A 20492-nucleotide genomic window follows, 5' to 3' on the forward strand; every position below is an offset into this window, starting at 1 on the left:
CGAGAACTACAAGTCCCAGAGTGCTCCGGGGCGGGTGCGCGGGGGCGGTGCTCGCGCGCGCGGGCCCGGGCTCCGTCCGCCCGTCCATCGGACCATGGAGGGGCGGGGCGGGGCGGCCATTGGGCGAGCCGGCCGGGGGGGCGGGGCGGCGGCTTCGGGACGGCCCTGGGGAGGGGCAGGCCGGCGGCTTGACTCGGGGCTGGGCCCGGCGGCAGCTGCTGCTGCGGCCGCTCGTAGCTGGCGGAGCCGCTGCCTCCCGGTCCTCGGTCCGCGGTCCTCGGCCATGGCGCCCCTGAGAGTGTGCATCGTGGGCTCGGGCAACTGGTGAGCGCGGGCGGGAGAGGGGGAGGCGCTGCGGCCCCGCCGCCCCACGCGCGCCGCTCCCCCGCGGGACCGCCCGGGCCTGGGCCCCCGTGGACCGGAGTCGAGACGGGGCACGCCGCAGCCCACGGGCGCGGGTGGGCACCCCTTCCCGCGCCCCTCTGCGGGAGGCCCGAGCGTGTGCGTGGGCCCGCTGACACCCCCGCCCCCCCTGCGCAGCCCAGGGTGCGGGGGCGAGTTTGGCGTGGGCGCGGGCGCGGGCCGTTTCCAGACTCCGCACCTTTGCCTCGTCCGCTCGGGTGGCCCCAGGGGAGGGAGCCTCCGGGAGAATCTGGACCTCGGGCGGAAGAGCGAGGGGCTGGTCGGGGCGCCGTTGGGGTGGGGCTTCGGTGTTGGGGCCGCGCCACATGGAGGCTTCTGCGGGAGAGATTCGGCCGCAGTTTTCAGCCCACTGTGTACCTGCCTCCCACAGCGGCTATCAGCCACCGCGGAGGGCGGGAGCCCGGGCAGGCTGGGAGGGCCGGGGCGGCTGGACAGCGCGTGCACTTTGAATTTGGAGAAGGCTCTGCCCTCTCCCCCCTTCTCCCGGCTCCCCGTGGCCTGACCCCTGGCCTCCATCCTCCCAGGCTCGAGCCTCGAGGCATGACTTTATGGAGGAGAGGTGGCAGCTTCCCTGTGACGGGGAACTCACTTCTCCTTTTTCAGACGCCATCCTCTTTTCTGTACTCAGACTCAGGCTGCTAGGTATGGCCTTGTTGCCGGGGATGCTGTGTCCCTTCTTCATCCCCCAGCACTCTGGGTCATCTCCTGCTTCCCCATCTTTGCCCAGGACAGGCTCCACACCTGGAGTGCCTTCCCACTAGTAGAAGCCTTGGCTTTGCGGCTTTGCCTAATTAATTACGTTCTCTCCTATGTTCCCCCAAGCTGGGAACATACTCTCCGTGTTTACTTTGTATCTTAGTATGAGTTTATCAGTGTCATTGGGCCTCTCCTGCCTAGGAGGTAAGTGGTTCAGGTTTGGGCATAGGTCTGTGTTTGTGTCTTCATCTCCAGCCTAGCACAGCCTGAGTTCAGGTACAGACTTGTATGGACAAGTCACTAAACCCACCGTCAGCCTCAGTTTCCTCTTCTGTAAAACATGCTCCTTGACCTCTGAGGTCCTTTCAGATCCGAGCTTATGCATCTGGGACTTTGTGTTGCTGTTGTTATTTTAGGGGCCTTCTCCCTAACTTCCTCCTGCATGGGATTGCTTGGGCAGCAAGTGCTCCTGTGGCTGGCCTGACCTGTAGAGCCCTGGGAGCGCTGTCCTTCCCTATTGCCACATATCAGGAAGTCATGTTTCCACTGGCACCAGATGCCAAGTATTTATTTATTGAGAGTCTCACTGTTTAATAGACTGAGAGGCTGCCTCTTGGTTCAAGTCTGCCCCTGACCCGTAGGTCCTTTAACCTTTCAGGCCCCCATCTCTCTTTACAGAGAACCTTGCTGTGATCATAAAAACCATAACTAGACCTTTAGGTTTGCAAAGCATTTTGTCACCGGAACCACACCACAGCCCTGTGAGGTAGGTACTGTTATTCCCATTTTACAGATGAGGAGAGACTCACCAGTTTTATGCGGCTTGTCCAAGGCCACACAGCCAGGAGGTGCCTAACTTGGTGATGAAAGCCATGTCTTTCCACCTCCCCAGTTAATACTCTATCCCCTCTGCCCTACTGTGTGCAGGGAAGTAAAGCAGTCAATGAGGGGCATCTGTCTGCCTTTGGCTGCTCAACTTGCCTTGCTCCCAGCAGTGGTTATAGGAGAGAAATGAGCAGGAATTCTGAGCCCCTTCCCAGCATGTGTGGATGGCCCCTATGGCAAAGGGACCAGGTGATCCCCATCCTGGACTTTCACTTTATCGTGGCTTTGGGCTCTAGTGCTTAGCACAGGCCCTGGCACACAGTAGGCACTTTGTAAATGTCGGTTGATTGAATGATCTTTAAATGTGTACAGACCACCAGAGGGGAATGGGTGTGTGTGTTCACATGGGGTGAATAGGCTGTCAGACTCAGACCTTTCCACACCCTGATTTGGGACCCTGTCTTTAGTCCCCTTCTAAGAGGTAGGGTGGGGGACACCTTCTAGCTTCCTCTTTAGCAACAGAGTTCATTGTTTAAAAAAAAATGCTTATAGCTGTATTGCAGTATAACTGGCTTCCTTTGTAATCTTGTATGTTTTATTTTACGCATTTAAAAGCATATTCTGAGAAGGGAGTACATCGGCTCTTCTAGACTGCCTGAGGGGGTCCAGGATACCCCCTCCTTCCAGGAGGGGGCATGGCCTGTGATAAGGAGAGGACTGTATATTCTAGGAGTTGGAGGAGTTAATGTGGAAGGGACCCTAGGAATCCACCTCCCCAGGTCTCTGCTTGGCCAGGGTGACCTGCCCAAGAGTGTTGCCCTTGGGCTCAGTTGACGTTTTACATAATCCTGAGAGACCTGAAAGCAGTTTTGACTTTGGGGAGTGGTGACCTTGGCTTGGCACAGGTATGTGCTCCACATTGTTTTTGGCTCTTTGTATTTTCCCTACCCTCGAGCCCTTTTGTCTGTCCCTAGGCTGGGTCTGACCGCTCACATGGAGACCAAAGCGCCGTTGGAACTGTTGTAATGAGCTGGCATTGGGGGCCCTCTTACTCTTAAGAAGTGAAAAGGTCAGGCAGAATTGGAAAGAGACCCAGAACACCTGTTCGCCATTCCAGCCAGGTAGAATGACCTGGAATGTGCTGAACCAGATGGCAGTGTAGAGAGTTGTCTTTTACATGAAGCCCTTTACAAGAATTAACCATTTGATCTTCATGACAACCTGGGAAGTAGGTGCCATTTATTATCTTCATTTTACAACAGAGGAAACTGAGGGAGATAGAGGTCAAGTGACTCTCGAGGGGCACGCAGCTATTAACTGTCCAAGGCCAAATTTGAAATCAGGTCTTCCTGACTGTAGATACCCAGCCCCTTGATTTTACAGATGAGTAAACTGAGACCCAGAGAAGGGAAGGGACCTAACTCAAGGTCTCCCAGCTATTAAATTGTGGAACTTAGACTCTAGCAGCTAGGTGGCACAGGAAGACTTGAGTTCAGATCGAACTTCAGAACCTCCCTCTGCCTCAGTTTCTTCACCTATAAAATGAGAGGGTTGTAGTTAGTGGCCTCTGGGGAAAGCACGCAAGATGGGAAAAGGTTGAGTTCATGCTGCCCCCCCTTGCCTCTGCATGGAGGAAGCGGGGCTGACAGTATTTTTTTTTTCTTGGCCATTGGGGTTAAGTGACTTGCCCAGGGTCACACAGCTAGTACTTGTCTGAGGCAGTATTTGGACTCAGTCCTCCTGACTGCAGGGCCAGCGCTCTATCCGCTTACCACCCAGCTTTAAAGTTTGCAATATGTCACATCATTTGAGCTTTCTGCCTCTACCTGTTGTGAGGTAATATTTATAAAGGGCTTAGCACAGCGCCTGGCACACAGTTGGCGCTTAATAAATGGTTGCTTCCTTTTTGAGGATCGGGCGAGATGTCTATAAAGTACTCTGCAAACATCAGCCACATGTAGATGCTAGCTGCTGCTGCTCTTAATGTTTGTTATCGTTATTTATTATGAGCAAACGAAGGGCTCGTGACCTTAAAGTGCTCCAAAAGAGAGTTGTTTTCATTTACCAGTAGTAGTTGTCATGGTAGCGGCCAGTCAAGGTGTCATTTGAGTTGATTTTCTAGGAGTGGGAATGAATTGTTAATCATTGAACCACACTCTTTCAAGCTCTGAGCTAGAGAGCCAGAGAGCCAGCCAGGGGCCAAGCGGGCATCCCCGAGCTCCCCGTCATTAGCACATGGGCACTCATGAATGACTGAGTGGGCTCCAGAGAGGAATCAAAGGGAGGGGAGTTAGTGGTGATAGTGGACAGAATTGTGGGCTCACAGGCCTCACACACAGCCCCTTCACTTTGCAGATGAGGAAACTTGAGGCCCAGAGGAGGGAGGGACTCGTCTGAGGTCACCCTGTGAGTCTCAGTGCAGGCTTCAGATCCCGTTAGGAGACTGGCCACCATGTTTCTATTGCAATCATCCTTCATATTCAGATCCCAATTACAGGTGCTTCTGTCAAGGTGCCCTTGACAACAAAGTGCTAGGACCATCTGCCCCCTCCCACCAGCCCCCTCATGTTTCTGGAAATGTAAGCCCTGTGAGAGAGGGGCCTGGTTCATTCTTTGTCTTTCTGTGGGCTTGTTGCTTAAGCAAGAGTGTGGAGCCCAGAAATTTTACTCCACAAAATTGTCACTTGCAGCCCATAGTTACACTTCTGTTACTTTTCTTTGGCAACTGGCATCATGCATGCTGGAATTGGAGTCAGACCTGGGTTCACATCCTGCCCCTGAACTCACTAGCTTTGTGACCTTGAGTTAACTTCCCAAGCCTTGGTTAACTCTTGATAAGATTATAAGATACAGAGGGAAATCACAGGGGCGTACTCTTTATATCTTCTGAATAATTGTATTTCAACAAGCTTGGTCATCTTAACTCCCTTTCATGTCTGGTTCTAACACTAGCTGTGTTGCTGCAATTCAATAACCTTTTTGAAAAAATTCATTGTGACGTTTTGGTTTGGACTTTCCATTGTATACTCAAACAAAGGCTCCTACTAAAACAGAAACTGCATTCATCAGATTGGGAAGAAAAGTTAAATCAGTTGTTAACAGAAAGGAAAGATGGCTCCTTTAACAGTATCTGTAGTAAATTACCCAGGGTTTGGTTGTTTGTAGACAAGTGAAAATAATGGAGGAGAAAGGAACATTGACCATTGTAACTGACCAGAGTTTGGTTTTCTCTGGGCAAGTGAAAGTTACTAATGTGAAAGTAACATTGGTGATTGTAATTGACCAGAGTCTGTTGTCTTTCATGTCAATTACTTTCACTTGGAGACAATTGAAATTGATCAGAGTTTGGTTGTCTCTGTGGTTATTATTTTTTTAACATTATCCAATTCAACAAAACCTCTATTAAGCGGTTTCTTTCACAATTAAATTTTTTCTTCACCACAAAAATCTATTTTCTCTCCCCATACCACCCCCATGGGAAAAAAGAAAAATAAGACTATTGTAGTAAATATGCATCATTAAACCAAAGAAATTGCTGCATCAACCTTATTCAGAAAATATATACCTCAGTCTAGGGCAGGGATTCTTCACCTTTTTATGTGTCCTGCACCCCTTTGGCAGTCTGCGTGATGCCTGTGGGATTCTCAGAATAATATTTGTAATCACATAAAATAGGACTGAAAAGGAAATAGATAATATTGCAATAGTTATTAAAATAGTAAACAAAATCTTAAAAGTTCACAATTTATCCCAGGTTAAGAACTGAGTATGCTGGTGGCACTAGCTATGTGACCCTGGACAAGTCACTTAACTACTATTTCCCTCAGTTTCCTCAGCTGTAAAATGGGAATAATAATAGCACCTGCCTCCTAGGGTTGTTGTGAGGATCCGATGAGATAATTATTTTTGAAAAAACAGCACAAGGCCTGGCATATAATAGGTGCTATATGAACACTTATTCCCTTCCATGATATAGTACCTACCTAGTGCTTGGGCACTGTGCTGAGTCTCAGTTTCCTCATCTGTAAAATGGGAATCATGATATTCTCCCATACTACTGCTTGAGCTTGGTTAGGATTAATTGAGAGTGGTTGTGAAATGGCTGTGAAAGGCTGGTAGGAGTTAAGCTTTTGTTGTTTTCCGGTATTCTAGGCCTGAGCATGTTAGAAAAAGCAAATTCGAAGTTAGGATGCTCTCTGGAGATAAGCCCATTGCTGGCAGTAAAGTAAGAGCTGACAGCCGTGCAGTGAGGGAGCAGGAACCAAATATAGAAAAGCAGAGAGAGAACTAAAAAAAAAAAAGAAAAAAAAAGAAAAGAAAAGAAAAACAGCTTTAAAGCCTGGGGTGGGAGGGAGGCGTTGGAGCAGGTGGGAAACAGCCCTACCCACCATCGTTGAAGCTCCTTGCTTCTCAGCATAGTCTGTGATAGAAGGTGTAACATTTATTAAGCTCCTACTGTGTGCCAGGCACTTGCTGAGTGCTCTTTTACACACATGGTCTCATCTGATCCTCACAATAATCCTATGGGGTAGATTTCTTGCATAACTGTCTTCTAGGCCTGGCTCACCCATAACTAGCTGAGTATGCTTGGGCTACTCTGGTTACTCTGGACTGGAAGCCCTCAGGGGCATGTGAGTCCACAAGAAGGGGAGGAGTGGGCAGCATGGGGATCCTCCAAAAGTAGTCTAAGACCCAGAGGAAGGCCCATCAGCCTGCTGGGTGGATCCTGCCCTGAGTGGATGGAAGGAGGCAGACAGGGTGCCCAGCTCGGGGCGGTGGTGCTGTCCTGTGAGTATGACTGAAATACCCTGGGTGAGGTCCTGTTGAGGAGGGTGAGAGAGCACAGAGCACATTTTCAATTTCTGTCCAGATTCATGAACAAAGATGTTGATGCTTGAAGGGGTCGAGGCTTTTATCTGGCCTATGGGGAGATTCACTTATCTCCCTACAGATGGAAGAAAGACTAGAGGAAGTGGTTAGGAGACCAGTAACTGAATCCAGTATTCTCCCCGCCCCCCTCATTGGAGTATTCTAGCCTAGGCCGGGGAACCCCACCCACCTCTTGCCCCTTCAGGCCGGCACTCAAATGTCCAAGAGTTGGAGGGGGCTGTATAAGCTTCTCACCTCTTCCTCAATTTCTGTTCTCTTCCTCCTCAAGACCTTCCAGTTAGTCTCAGCAAACATTCGTTAAGCACCTACTATGTGCCAAGCCCTGTGCTAAGCTCTGAGAATACTGACAAAGGCAAAGAAGTCCCTGCTCTCAGGAAGCTCCCAGTCTAATGAGAGAATCAACTACGTACAGACAGCTACACACACATTTGATGGGGTGTAATCCACAGAGGGAGGCACTGAGATGTGGGAGGACAGGGAAAGGAGGGGGGACCAGGCAGAGGCAGAGACAAGGGGGCCGGCCAGGGAAGAGGCCAGCAGTGAGCGTCTTGGGCGTTGTTGGAAGGCAGGACACGTGGGGGCCCGGTGGGACAAGAAACCTGGAGAGGAGGGGGGTTGCCCAGGGCTGAGGGGCTTCAGGGGCCGAGAACAGCACTTAGGCTGATAACAGCGCAGGACGCTAATTAGTGCATCGGTGAGCTGAGCAGTGGGTACTCTCTCTGGGTAATAGATATTAATGGCCATATTAGTGAGCGTGGTCTCTACCCTTTAAAAATAGACATTATTATTAATAGTAATAATAAACCAATGACATTCACAGTTAACAATGATCACAATGCAGAAATAGTCATTTGACCTCTTCCACCCCGTAAGTCCTGGGCTGTGTAGGCAGGATGTGTGAGGAGAGGTCAGAAGGGGTTGTTCAGGAGAGTGTTGAGGCTGACCCCTCCCCAAAAAAGTTCCCCTGCCCCTGTAAAGTCAGTCAGTCTCTCTCTCTCCCTTCCTCCCTTCTCTCTCTCTCTCCCCCCCCCCCCCTCCCCCTCCCTCTCCCCCCCCCCCCCCTCCTCCCTCTTCCTCTCCCCCTAATTTGGGATTGGTCACTGGTACCTTCACTAGGTTTAAGACTCTGTTTTTCAGTATCCCTAACACAGCGTGGCAGAAGCAAAGGAAGCCTGGCTTGGGAGTCGGGCAGGACTCTTGGTCCCTTTGAATCTGCTCCAGGTCCTCCTAAGTATTTTGGGGTCCTGGACCCCTTTGGTTGTCAGTCTGGTGGAGCCTTTGGAGCCTTTTCTCAGGATAGTGTTTTATTTTACAGTTGAAGGAAATGCTAATTTTTAGTTTGAGGTTAATTAAAATAAAGATGTCACTTCCCCCAAGTCTAGTTCACAGACGCCCCCCAGGGGATCTGCACTGACAGCCAGGGTGATTGAAGGGGGGTTGGGGGGGGTCTCACCTGGTGATCACCCAAGAGGGAAAGCCAGAGGCCATAGTGTGAGCTCCGTTCATCTCGATGCCCCGACAGAGGCTGGGAAAAATGCTACTTTTTATGTCAGGAAGACTTTTACCTGTACCAGGCTTATCCTGAAGAAGGCTGCACAAACCTCCTCTGCCTGGCTTGGGAGAGCTAGTACAGCCTGGAGGTCAGAGGACCTGGGTTTAAATCCTCACTTCTCTTAACATTCCTGGGCCTCAGTTGCCCCGATCTGTAAAAGGAGAGATTTGACTAGGATCCTTGGGATTCTAGTCTAGAAACATTGAGGAAAATGGAATTCTATGACAACAGAATCTTTGTATAACAAAAAGACAGATCCAGGCAATGGCTCAGACCTCATTCAGTACAAGGCCCAGTAGAGCGAATGAGTCCTGACAATCACGTACAAGTCGGGAGTCCTTCAGGACCGCGTAGTTCAACTTCCCTTATGGTCTCTAACAACATGTCTGACAGGTGATCACTCCCAGGGACGGGGAACTCATTCCCTTCAAGGCGTCCCGTTCCATGGTTGCTTATTTTTAACAGATCTGACACCCGCTAGTTTCCAGCTGTGGTGGTCCCTGTTTTGTCCTGTGGAGCCGCATAGAGCATAGTAAGCTCTTAAATCAGTGCTCATGAATGGTCAACCCCACATTTGTTAAACGCCTGCTGTATGCCAGGCACAGTATTGCTTCCAGACCTCTCGAGGTCATTGTCGTAGTCAGAACTGCTCTGGGAAAGCAGCCTGGTCAGGGCTGGCACTGGCCTTGGCCTCAGACCCGAATTCCCGGCTGGCTCTCACACAAAGTAGCCTCCGATGGGCTGAAGGTGACCCTGGGTTCTCAGGGCTCCTCCAGTGAAGCCCGAGCTCTGCGGGGGATGTAACAACCTGCAAAACTTGGGGTTGGGGCCTGATTGGATGGTCTTTGTGCCTCTTATCTGAGAACCAGACCCAAGGACCAGATGCTGTCCAGGCAGGCAGCCTGGCACCTGGGGGGCATGTGCACCTTGTGGGTGTTGAGGAGAGGAATGAAGGCCGTCAGGACAAAAGGGATAGGAACCCCTCATCCTCCGCCATGGAGAACTGGAGGGACCTTGGAGGTCGTCTGATCTGCCCTCTCCCCACTGCCCCCTCCTCCTCTTCACATGAGGCCCAGAAAAGGTAAGTGACTTGACCAAAGTCACGCTGCCTTGAAGTGGCTGAGCCAGGCCCGGAACCCAGGCCCTCTGACTCTGCTCTTTCACATTCTGTTCCACGGTCAGAGGTGGTAACAGACAAAACCACCTTTGTTAATGAAGTGGAGAACAGCTTCTCCATTTCTAGGGGGGAGGGGAGAGTTTGACTCGAGCTCACCCAGGAAGTTAGGAGCAGGGCTTGGAAAGCCAGCGATAACCTTGGAAGCTTAGAGCACCAGGTGTGTGCCAGATGCTGTCTGGAGACAAGCCTGGGAAGAGTTCTCTGGCAGAGACAGCCAGGGAGGTGCACACTCGCTCTCTGCCCGCGGGTCTGCCTGCCTGCAGCCTTGGTGCGCCCTTTGTGTGACTCCCCGTGGATCTGAAGCCGCAGCCTGTGGGCACCAGGAGGGCTCTGAGGGCGGGCCAGGGCAGTCCTGGCCAGAGGGTATGGACCGGTCGCTACGCCACCCCTCCTCGGAGGCTTGTCCGGAGCAGGGATAGTCCTTTGTGCTGAGGGCTCCCGGCCTCCCTGCTGCTGCTGGTTTGAGCATCCTTCTGCACAGGCTAGATGGTGCCGTGCGTTTCCTCCAGACCTCCTCCTTGCCCTGTGAATTTGGTTCTGTGCCTGGCATTCTCCTCAGTGCAATGAAACACAAATGAATTTAGCTACCAGTCATTCCCTGGACCTCGGTTTCCTCTTCTGTAAAACAAGGAGGTTGGGCTGGGGGTGTCCCTGGCCCCCTCCTGCCTGGTGTCTGGAATCCAAGGATCTTTCCTTTCATCTTTATCTCGCCATCTCTCCCTTCATGCATGCCATGTTCCAGCCACTCCTGTCCTTCCCTGGCTCTGTGTCCTGGCTCTTTGGCTGCCTTCTGCCTTCAGAATGACCTCGCTCCCCCAGGTCTACCCCTTAGGAACCTGGGCCATCCTCTGACACCTCCTCCTTGCCCGCCAGAGGTACTTCCTAAAACTGGGAGTTGACCTTTCTTTGCTAGTCATTCCCCGAGTCCTAATTAGGGATCTCCTCTGGGGCAAGCACCCAGTACTGTGCATAAACATGTACAGCCTAATCTTGTTAAGGGCTTTGAAAGTGTTGCTGAAAGACAATGATGATCCCCTTGTCCTGTGCCCTGGACACACCCCATCTGGCACACAAGGTATAATTCTGAGCGAGCTAGCCCTTCCAGAAGGAAGTGACCAGAGATCCTGCCGGATCCCTCGGGGGAAGGGGAGGGAGAGGAGTGGGTGGTGGGCCTGGGGCCAGGGCGGAAAAGACAGCAGAGTAGTGTTTGAACAGCTGTCACGGGAAAGAGTACAGACCTCTCTTGGCCCCAGAGGCCAGAACTAAGAAGTGGGAGCAATCAGAGAGAGAGAGGAGATGAGCCGAGATTTGGATGCGAGCCTGAAAAGGGGGCTGCCTTCAGACATGGTGGCTCTTCTAGAGGACCACTTGTGGGTGTGTCATCCCTGACAGCTGAGAGATCCTGGCAAGGAGGGAAGGAACATTCTGAGGGTTTTGTGAGGAAGAATGGAATGGGTGGCCCTTCAGGGTGTGTGTTCTGCAGCCCCGGAGCGGTCCACAGACCCCAGGAGTTGGAGAACTGTTTGTCTCCAAAGGGAGGCCCACAAGGAACAACCCAACCCAGCCCCTTCTTAGCCACTCGGGTGAGAGATTGCATCCTCAGAATCGCTGCCCATGGTGCGATTGGGGGACTTTGGATTCCAGTTGGCCAGGCCAGCTCCTGGCCTCCCCATGGGCTTGGACAGGTGTGAGTTGACATTTTCTTTCAGGGCCCATATCATCATGGGGGATCATGGGGGGCCCAGTCAAAAGACTGAAGGCTTTTAAATGCTTCTGTTGAAGAGGAAACATTTATTAAACAAATAGGCTCCTGGCCTTCCGAAAGTGAATTGAGATTCAGTTATATATATATATTCAGTATGTATAAATATGCTCCTGAGTGTGTATGTGTGTATGTACATATATATATAAATTTTGCCCCTATAACACCGATACACATACATAAGAGTTTATAGAAGATTCTTAGATAGATTGGAGAGTGAACTCCCTAAGTAAGGAAGCGTCTTGGAAGAGATGAAGGGAACTTTAGTCAGGCCCAGAAGAAATGAGAACATCTCAGCTGGCAGAGCCGGCCAGGGCCCGTGTTGTGCAGGCATGAGGAGGCTGGCATCCCACAGAGCGGTGGGACTGGATTCAGGGATGTTTCTTCTGAAATCCAATATGAAAACATGTCCGAGTGCCCAGAGCAGTGAGTTTCCCCCTCTTGGTTTATAAAGAATTCTTTATCTGTCTCTCTGAAGTAAGGCGCTCTGGATCCCCCAATAAGCATCTCGTTGAGTAGATTCCCCTTTCACTTGTCAGGCCCCGTGGGTCCTCTGTAGGCCCGCGCCTGGTGAGGCTGAACTGCGATGGGGAAGGCTGCGTGGCCTGGCAGGGGGTCAGGCTCAGATAGAAACACCAATCTCTGCAGACCACATGTTGATTTAGAAAACCACATGTTTATAAATTTCTTTTTTTTTTTATTAATACATCAACACATTAAAATCAGAAAGGAAGTACATTTTTATTTGGTTTGGGCCCACACTTAGGAATGTTGTGGGCCTGGCCCCACATGACCCTTGTCTGTTTGACGCCTCTGGCCTAGTGGATGGAGGGCCGACCTTGGAGTTAGAAAGATCTGGATTCAAATCCTGCCTGGGGCTGGTGGCTTACCCCTCCCTACCCCCAAGATAGGCAGTGGAGGGATTTTCCATAGTGGATGTTTCACACTTAGTTTCCCCAATGGGATGTAAACCAGGGATTCAGTATTTGTCTTGGACCTCCCCCCCCACCCCCACCACTCCTCCCCCAAGGGCAAAGCCTGCTTTGGAAATGCTCAGCTCAGTGCTGGTGCAGAGTTGATGCTTAATAATATGGTGGCACAGTAGGTGCATAATAAATGTTTGTCTGTGTTAGGATGCATAAGGGGCCTCAGTGCCGAGGCTTTGACCCGGCCTTGGGACGCTTACTTCATCAGCACCCTCGGATTGGAGGGCAGAGAAAGGGGTCCTCTGCCCACACCTGCCAGCTGTCCACATCCTGCTTGGCTACGCTCCCTAGGACTTTTCCATTGGGCCCCTTCTCCCCATCCCCTTTCTGCTCCCTTTTTTGTGTCCTCTTCCCTGTTAGACTGTAATCTCTATAAGGGCAGGGACTGACTTCCTTTTCCATATTTGTCACCCACTGAGTTAGTGTGGTGCCTGACGCATAGTAGGGGCTTAATGTTTGTTGACTGGCTGACAGACACAGGAAAGGGAAAGATTAGCTTTAGACCCTGCCTGGAATTGTTTCCTTTCCCACGTGTCAGGCCAACAAGTGCCTTGAGGCTCCCCTGGCTCCTTTGTTCATGTTTCTCTGAGGCCCAGCCTCCTCTCATCAACATGGCGCTCTTTCCAGACTTGTCAGCAGTGGCCGGTCCAGGCCTGGTCTGTCCTCTGAGGTTGTCTGGGCTCCCCTGGGAGGGCAGGGCATCTGAGGTGAGTGAATTAGAATGTCCAAGATGTGCCAAGTACTGTGCTGAGCGCTGGGGGTCCCGAGGACCTCTGGCTCCTAAGGAACAGAGTCGTAGATGACTCCCCTCGCATCCAAGGTGGGGACTGCTGAGTGGAAAGGGGGGAGGTGGGCCACCACGCCGATGGAGTCTGGGCAGGGAGAGGCTGATGGGAAAACTCGGCATTGGGGGTCTTCCCGGGTGCCAGCGGGGCACATGGGCTGTCTGTCCGCTGGTTATTCCTCACTTGCCACCCTCTCCAGCTCTGCATGCAGAGGCAATCCTTGATGCTGTGACCCCCTCCCCCTTTCCTCTTTGTCTCTTGTCCCCCCCCCCTTTTGTGGAGACTGGGCTTTCCAGTGCCATCCAGGCTGGAGGCCGAGTGGTCATTCGGGGCCCAGTGCCGTTGCTGATTGGCACAGAAGGTTCAGCCCAATCACCCCCCACTTTTGAGCGCTCCCCAGATTGGTGCCAGACTTAATACGTTCACCTGGTGGGATGCCCCGGCCTCAGGGGTTCTGGGCTTGTGCCCCGGGGCTGCATGTCTCTGTGGCCTTCAGGGCCAGCCTCAGTGTGGAGTGTTTGGAGGCCAGGCCTGCCCATGACCCCATCTTTGTAAGAGATGGGCCTTGGTTTCAGGGAGAAGTTTGGAGTCATTCAAAGAACTGAGCAGTGTTCCAAGGCCATCCGGCCCACTGGCCGCCCAGCTCATTGTCCAGGACCCCTGTTCCCCACGGTCTAGAGGCTGAAGGGAAAACAGCAGGTTCAGAGCCAACTGGCCTCTTACCAGCTGGTAAGGGCAGCTGCCTGACCCCAGGCAAGTCTCTGAAGCTCTCTGAACTTCAGTTTTATCGCCTGTGAAATGGGGGTGATGATGTCTGTGCCGATGTTCAGGTGGCTCTTCAGGCCTCTGAATGCTGCCTTCTTGTCCTTGTGTGTGAAACTCCTCTAGAGCTTCCCTGTCCCTCAGAGACCAGTTTTCTCCGGTGTTTCTTCTTGTTTTTTCCTGTTTCAGAGTCCTCAGGGGCCGGATGGCTGTTCCTAAAACAGAGCTCTGACCCTCATTCCTTCCCATCACCCCTTTGGTCTCCTCTGGGCATTTAAAGCCCTTATTGTACATTTAACCCCCCCCCCCCAGGGAAGCTCCTCAGGTTCAAGGACTTGGGGGGGGTCCCAAAGTCATGGCTTTGACTCTTCCCCTCTGGGAGTCTGGGCCGTTCACTAACCCCTTGAGGCTCCCAGCCTCTCTTAAACCTCGGGTTGGGTTGTCTGGCAAATTGAGTTTTTAAGTGCATAAAGTGAAATGCAGAGATCATAAGAGAAGCCAGTATATCACAGTACAGTGATCAAACACTCAGAAGCCCTGCTCAGAGACTCTGAGAAGGCAATCTGCATGCGTGGAGGGAGTTTCCTCACACGAGAGTTCCATGTGTCGACATTACAGAACCCACCGAGCCCCTCCCCAGCACCTGGCACAGGCCATGGTGCCTGATAAACGCCTGTAGAATTGGGTGGGCTTTGGGGTGATCCTTGAGCCGACGGGAACCTGAGCTCTTGGGAACGAAATCAGCCTCTTGTGGTTTTCACCATGTTCCCTGCGCCTGCTCTTGTTGGAGCAGACCTTGTTCTCCCCATTTTATAGATGATGTCACTTGGCCGGGTGTGGGGCCAGCCCCCGACCCTGGCTTTGCAGACCTTGACCGTGGCCAGTCCTTTCTGCTCTCTCTGTAGGGGCTCAGCCGTGGCCAAAATCATTGGCAACAATGTCAAGAAGCTTCAGAAGTTTGCCCCAATGGTCAAGATGTGGGTCTTTGAGGAAACAGTGAATGGACGAAAACTGACAGACATCATCAATAATGATCATGAGAATGTAAAGTACCTCCCCGGACATAAGCTGCCTGAAAATGTGGTAAGTGAGGCATGGTGAGATGTGGCATGGCGTGGCGGCCCCATGGGAGGCGACGACATAGGGATCCACCTACCTCAGGTGATTACTCCTCCACTGAGGCCTCACCAGGGCAGAGGGGACCAAGGGCTCTGGAAGGCAGTGAGAAGCAAGCACTAGTATGTTGCAGACATGGGTCTGGGGGTGCCAGGGAGGCAGGAGATGGAGAGCAGCTTTGGGGATGCTGAGTGGGCCAGTTCATAGAGGATGTGGGAAAGGGTCCTGCAGCCAAATGGGGAAGGATTGGCTGGGGAAAGGGGAGACTTCCCCAAGGGTCACATGGCTAGGCTGTAAAAGAGACAGGATTTGAACCCAGGTCTTCCCAACTACGAGTCTGGCCATCCATTGGCTGTTTCCCAGTTTTGTGTTTTCAGTGGTCATACCTATGGATTCCTCTGCCTCTGTCTGCTTGTCCTTCCTCCCCTGGGAGCAGACTGCCCAGGCTGCCTCAGTCCTGTAGGGGAGACAATTAGGTGACTGGGATCCCTCCTTTGGAGGAGGTCATGATCATGGGGAGTGTTTATCCCTGGGTTTCTGGGCCTTGATGAAGCTGGACCCAAATGACTGAGCCTTCAGACTCTAGATCCTGGAAATTTCTTTTAAAAAGCTCTCCTGGCCCTTTAGTGTTTGTGTAATTAATTAATTAAGCCACCAGCTGTTGAGAAAGCAGAGCCTTGATGCCTGGGGCCCACCCTGGTAGCGGGAGGCGTCTTGTTCAGGCCAGGGCAAGGCCAAGCAGACGTTGCTTTTATTGGAAAGTGGCTTCATTAGTTGAGAGGTTGCCAAGCCCTGTGCCAAGATCCCGAGCCAGTGTCACCAATGTGCTTTGTGCCTGAGTGAACAGAGCACCAGGCTGGGGATTGGGAAGCCTTGGGCTCCAGCTCATGCCTCTTACTCTCACTGTGTCATTTCTTTAGGCCTCAGTTTCCTCATGTAGGAAATGGGTATAAGAGCCTTGGAGGGCTCTTGTGAGAGTCATTACCTTAAGGCAGGTAATAGAGAGGGGATAGAAACCCCTGGAAAGCCATTGGTGTAGGAAGGCTGGTGCCGAGGGGGTTTCATCACTCCACAATTTTCTGTACCCACAAAATCACCAGCCCAGCCTCTGCTCCCCCATTCCAAATCCACGTTAAAGTTCAGGGAGCCCCCTCCTTTGCAGCCAGGAGCCTCAGGAGCTGCCCAAGCAGAGACAGCTGGCCTGGCTCGCTCACAGTCACGTGGTCATTGTGTGACATGGATGGGCAAAGCCCTTCGATGACCTCACACTGCCCTATCCACATCAGCTGTCATTGTTAATTTACTGTGAGCGTGGACAAGTGGCCTGAGAAGGCACGGTGCTGTTCAATCCAGGCAGCAGCTTTTAAGCACCTACTATGTGCTAGGTGCTGAGGGTATTAGGAGAAACCAAAGGTGCCTGACTTCTTTTAGAACACAAGACATTCGTGTCCATAAGACTTTCCTGCTTATCTGGTAAAGCGAGCCCTGACCACCAGGGGATGAGGAAAGGCCGCCCAGTGGACAGGGCTCATAAGCTGAGCCTGGAAGGAGGCTGGGCACTCTTAGAGTTGGAGTGAAGGCGGGAGAGCGATTCTTAGGTGTGGGGCACAGCCTAGGCAAAGGTGTGGTGGTGGCATTTCTCGTAAGTCTACCACTCCAGCTCTCTTTCCACTGCATCTTGACCCTTCTCTTAGTTTTTGCTGGTTTTTTGTGTGGTGTTGGGCATGGAGTAGAAGCTTGGTAAATTCTTGGGGAACGAATGAGGTTGTGTCTGCAGCATTTAGCTGTGGGACTCCCTAAAGGCTCTTTTCCTTCACATGTGCAGATTGCTGTCCCAAGTCTCAGTGACGCTGTTGGAGACGCAGACCTCCTGGTCTTTGTGATTCCTCACCAGTTCATTCGCAGGATTTGCGATGAGATCACTGGGCGAGTTCCCAAGAAAGCTCTGGGGATTACCCTCATCAAGGTAGGTGGGGTGCTTTGATCCTTTGTGGGCCTGGGGACTCCCTGATGTGGTCCTTCCCTCCACCAGTGCAGATCGCAAGCCCACGTCCTGTGTGGTTGTTCCCTGCCCAGGTCTATCCATCCATCCTCCATAGAAGCCAGTCTTTTTTTAATCAGACCTGTAATATCCTTGGTTTAGAGAGAACTCGGGAGTAACTTCTTCCTACAGGGCAGATCAGTGCCTACTCTGTTGTCTGGCCCGCAGAGAGGTTAGTGACTTGCCTAGGGTCACACAGCCCCAAGCTGTCAGGGGCAGGACTTGAACCCAGATCTCGCTAGCTCTGAGGCCAGCTCTAGTCAGCATGCTTCTCTGAGAGCTGAGACAGCCGCCGAGGCATCGGTGGTGACAAGTGGTCAGATGCACATGTGGCTGGCCCGACGCGATTGACTGTTCATCCACCTTCGTGTCGTGTGCCTGGGTACGCGTCTTTTTCATACTGTTTTATTTTTCTAGTGGGGCAGTTAGACCAGTCTCTGTCCTCCAGGACCGAGGCTGAAGTCTGCTCTTTAACGTTTAAAGCCTTCCTCTTGCTGAACCCTTCCCTCCATCGCGGGCTTCCGTGGGCCTTCGGGTCCTCCACACACACTAGAATCCAGCCACCCTGGCCCACTGGCCGTTCCTTACACGTGACTCTCCCTCTGTCCCCCAGACCCGGAACGTGCTCCCTCCTCCTTTCTGCCCGGCACTGCCCTGGCTTCCTGCAAGCTGCAGCCCAGTTCCCGTCTTCTGCAGGGGGAGGTCTTTCCTGGGAACACTCCCCAGCTCGGAGGCCTTCCCCTTTGAGGTGACCCTGTCGCCTCCTCATTAGAACGCGAGCCCCTCCAGGGAGGGCGGGGATTGGCTTTGTATCCTCACTGCTCAGCTCAGTGCCTGGCTGTGATTCGGGAGTGCTTAATAAATGCTAATTGACTGGCTGACCAGTCCACACAGATGTCATAGAGATGAGTGAGTAAGCCTGGGTCAGTAGTGACTGGAGCCTGGCCGTTTGGCTTAAAGACATCCTCCGTGACTTTTTATTCTTTTAGTGTCTTCACATCTTAGCTGTGTCTTGGAAATCAGACCCCAAGTCCTTCCTCCGGTGTGGGTTTACTCTTGGGCATTTGGTCTGGCCCACCCAATTTCCCCATGTGCCATGCAGCCTCCTGACATGGGTACGTTAGGGACTGCTTTGGAGGCCCATCCTTGAGGAAATGCCAGCCAGTCTGTTCCATCTTGGGTCTGTTTGTTCTGTGGTTTCATCTAAAAATGCCCTGGGCTAGTCTGGCTTGGCTGAAGCCCACTCTGACCAGCCAGCCTGGCTTATAAAGCAGTCGCCCTGACCTTCTGGAAAGTTCTGCAAACCTTCTGGATCAGGTGACTCTTGGTCACCGGGTCGGTGCAGAAAAAGAATGTGGGCCGGCTGAGGTTCCTTATGAGCTCCTGGCCTCTGCAGCGTGGTGACCGCTTAGAAGCAGGGAAGGTCTAACGTCCTCACTTTGTCTGCTCTCGCGCCCGGTTTTGGGCCAGGAGCTTGTTTGAACGCCTGTGTAATCAGCCCCAACCCAACATGGTGCGTTGGCATTGAAAACCAACTTGGCTGTCACCCTAGGCAGCTGTCCCCTGTCTCCCAAGAGACGGTCCATTTTTTCTTCATTAATGTCATTGGGCGCTCAATCATGCCATGATTTTTTGAACGGAGTATGTATGATGTATAAGAATGAGGCTTCTGAGTAGCCCACAAGCTTTTGGCCTCTTTCATTTCTCTGCGAAACATCCATTCAGCAGCGCACAATCTAATAAGCATTAATTAGCAACACAGAGCATAGAGGGCCAACCATGGTCAGCAAGTACTTTTTACTTCCTGAATCAGGAAGACCCAAGTTCAAAATCAGCCTCAGACACGTACTAGCCGTGTGACTCTGGGAAAGTCATATCACCTTGTTTGCCTCAGTTTCCTCATCTGTAAAATGGGGATGACAGCAGTAACCTCCTGGGGTTGTTGTGAGGATCAGATGAGCTAATACTGTAAAGTGCTTCACACAGTGCCTGGCACATGGTAGGCAGTATGGAAACGCTTGTTTATTAATTGTGGTCCCTCCTATAAGTCAGTGGTTCTCAGGGATCCCCAGCATCCACAGAGTCAAAACTATTTTCTTAATAGTATGAAGCCATTTCAATGTCTAATCGTGGTAAATATTATAACTCACATAAAGAAAAACTCTTGAGGGAGGGGAGCGTGAGCAGCGCGGTCCTCCATTTTTAAGAACACGAAGGCGTCCTGAGACCAAAACATTTGCAATCCCCTGCTCTGAGTCTCCAAGCAGCAGAGGAGGTGCCCGTGTGCACTGGTGGACCCGAGTTTCCCTAGCCGAGTTCCCCACCGCGCCCCAGACAGTCCTCTGGTAGCCAAGCATCTCCTCAGCCCACCTGCCCACCTTTTGGGTGGACGTGGCCCCGGCGTGCCACCCCGGGTTGGCCAGACCTGCGGACTCTTTCCTCTGCTCCCTCATGAGTGAATCTGTGTGCCTTAGCTCCACTTACTCCAGGGTGGCCTGAGCTCCTGAACGTTCATTTGAGGGCACTCGGAGAAATCAGCACCCTGGCTGGCCCATCCGCCCACCCTGCCCCGGCTGCCGTTTCTCTGACGCCTCCTACTCTCGGTTGTCAGGCAGAGGTGCCGAGCGTCCAGGTGGGCAGCAGCTCACACGGTCAAGTGTGGTCGGTGCTGGTGGCCGGCCCAAGAACCCCGAGCCTTGGCACCTCTGCCTCCTTTCCCATCTCTCCGCTGGCCTCCTCTGGCAGTGGGAGGGCATCTGAGAATGTGGCCCCTCGAGGCCAGGCACAGTCTGTTTGCTCTCCTTGTGTCCCCAGATGCCTGGTACATAGAACACTTAACATGCTTCTCCATTGGGTGCCAAGGGCCGTTTTGGGGGTGATAAGTCATCCCTGGTCGCCGTCCTCCTGGGAACAAGCCTGCCTGAGCAGAGCGGCTCCTGAGACATGCCCAAACTTGACCCTGAATCCTTTCCAGCTCAGTCAGACCTGCCCGTTAGCTCACGCTCCCCCAGTGGGGAAGAAGCCAGGGTCTCCTCGCCGTGAAGAAGCAGCTTTGGGGACGAGCTTCTGTGCAGGGGAGGGAGGGATGCTGAGATAGTGGATGGGAGAGGCCTTAAAGGTGATCTGGTGGCTGCTAGGGACGTCGTTGGAATGTTGGGGCGGAAGGTTGGGGAAAGTTAGAGGCCTCTGTCTGAAAACTCTTTATTTTCTTCCAAAAGGTGCTGCTATAAATATTAGGGTGTGTATGGGGCTTTCTTTATGTCTTTGACCTCCCTAGGTTACGTGCCTGGTGTTGGGATCTCCAAGTCCAAGGGTTTGTACCTTCCCTTTCTTGGCATAATCCTGCTTTCCTGAATGGTTGGACCAAATTTGCAATTCCTCCAACAATGTATGAGTGTGACAATCAAATTGTGGATCCTGGAATCGTTGAACTTGAGCTGGAAGGGACTTAGTCCAACGCTTTCAGTTTACAAATGA

General features: G+C 52.3%; 1 protein-coding gene across 1 annotated transcript in view; it reads left to right on the plus strand.

The window, feature by feature from the left end:
* Nucleotides 1-221: 221 nt before the first annotated feature.
* GPD1L (glycerol-3-phosphate dehydrogenase 1 like) overlaps nucleotides 222-20492 on the plus strand; it is a 35863-nt gene continuing 15592 nt past the window's right edge. Inside the window, exons 1-3 of the mRNA XM_027872182.1 lie at nucleotides 222-324; nucleotides 14764-14941; nucleotides 16800-16940. Coding sequence (XP_027727983.1) covers nucleotides 284-324; nucleotides 14764-14941; nucleotides 16800-16940 — 360 coding nt within the window. The 5' untranslated portion in view covers nucleotides 222-283. The remainder of the gene's footprint in view (nucleotides 325-14763; nucleotides 14942-16799; nucleotides 16941-20492) is intronic.

Source organism: Vombatus ursinus, unplaced genomic scaffold, assembly GCF_900497805.2.
Source record: "Vombatus ursinus unplaced genomic scaffold, bare-nosed wombat genome assembly UNPS02014799.1, whole genome shotgun sequence".
NCBI classification, from domain to species: domain Eukaryota; kingdom Metazoa; phylum Chordata; class Mammalia; order Diprotodontia; family Vombatidae; genus Vombatus; species Vombatus ursinus.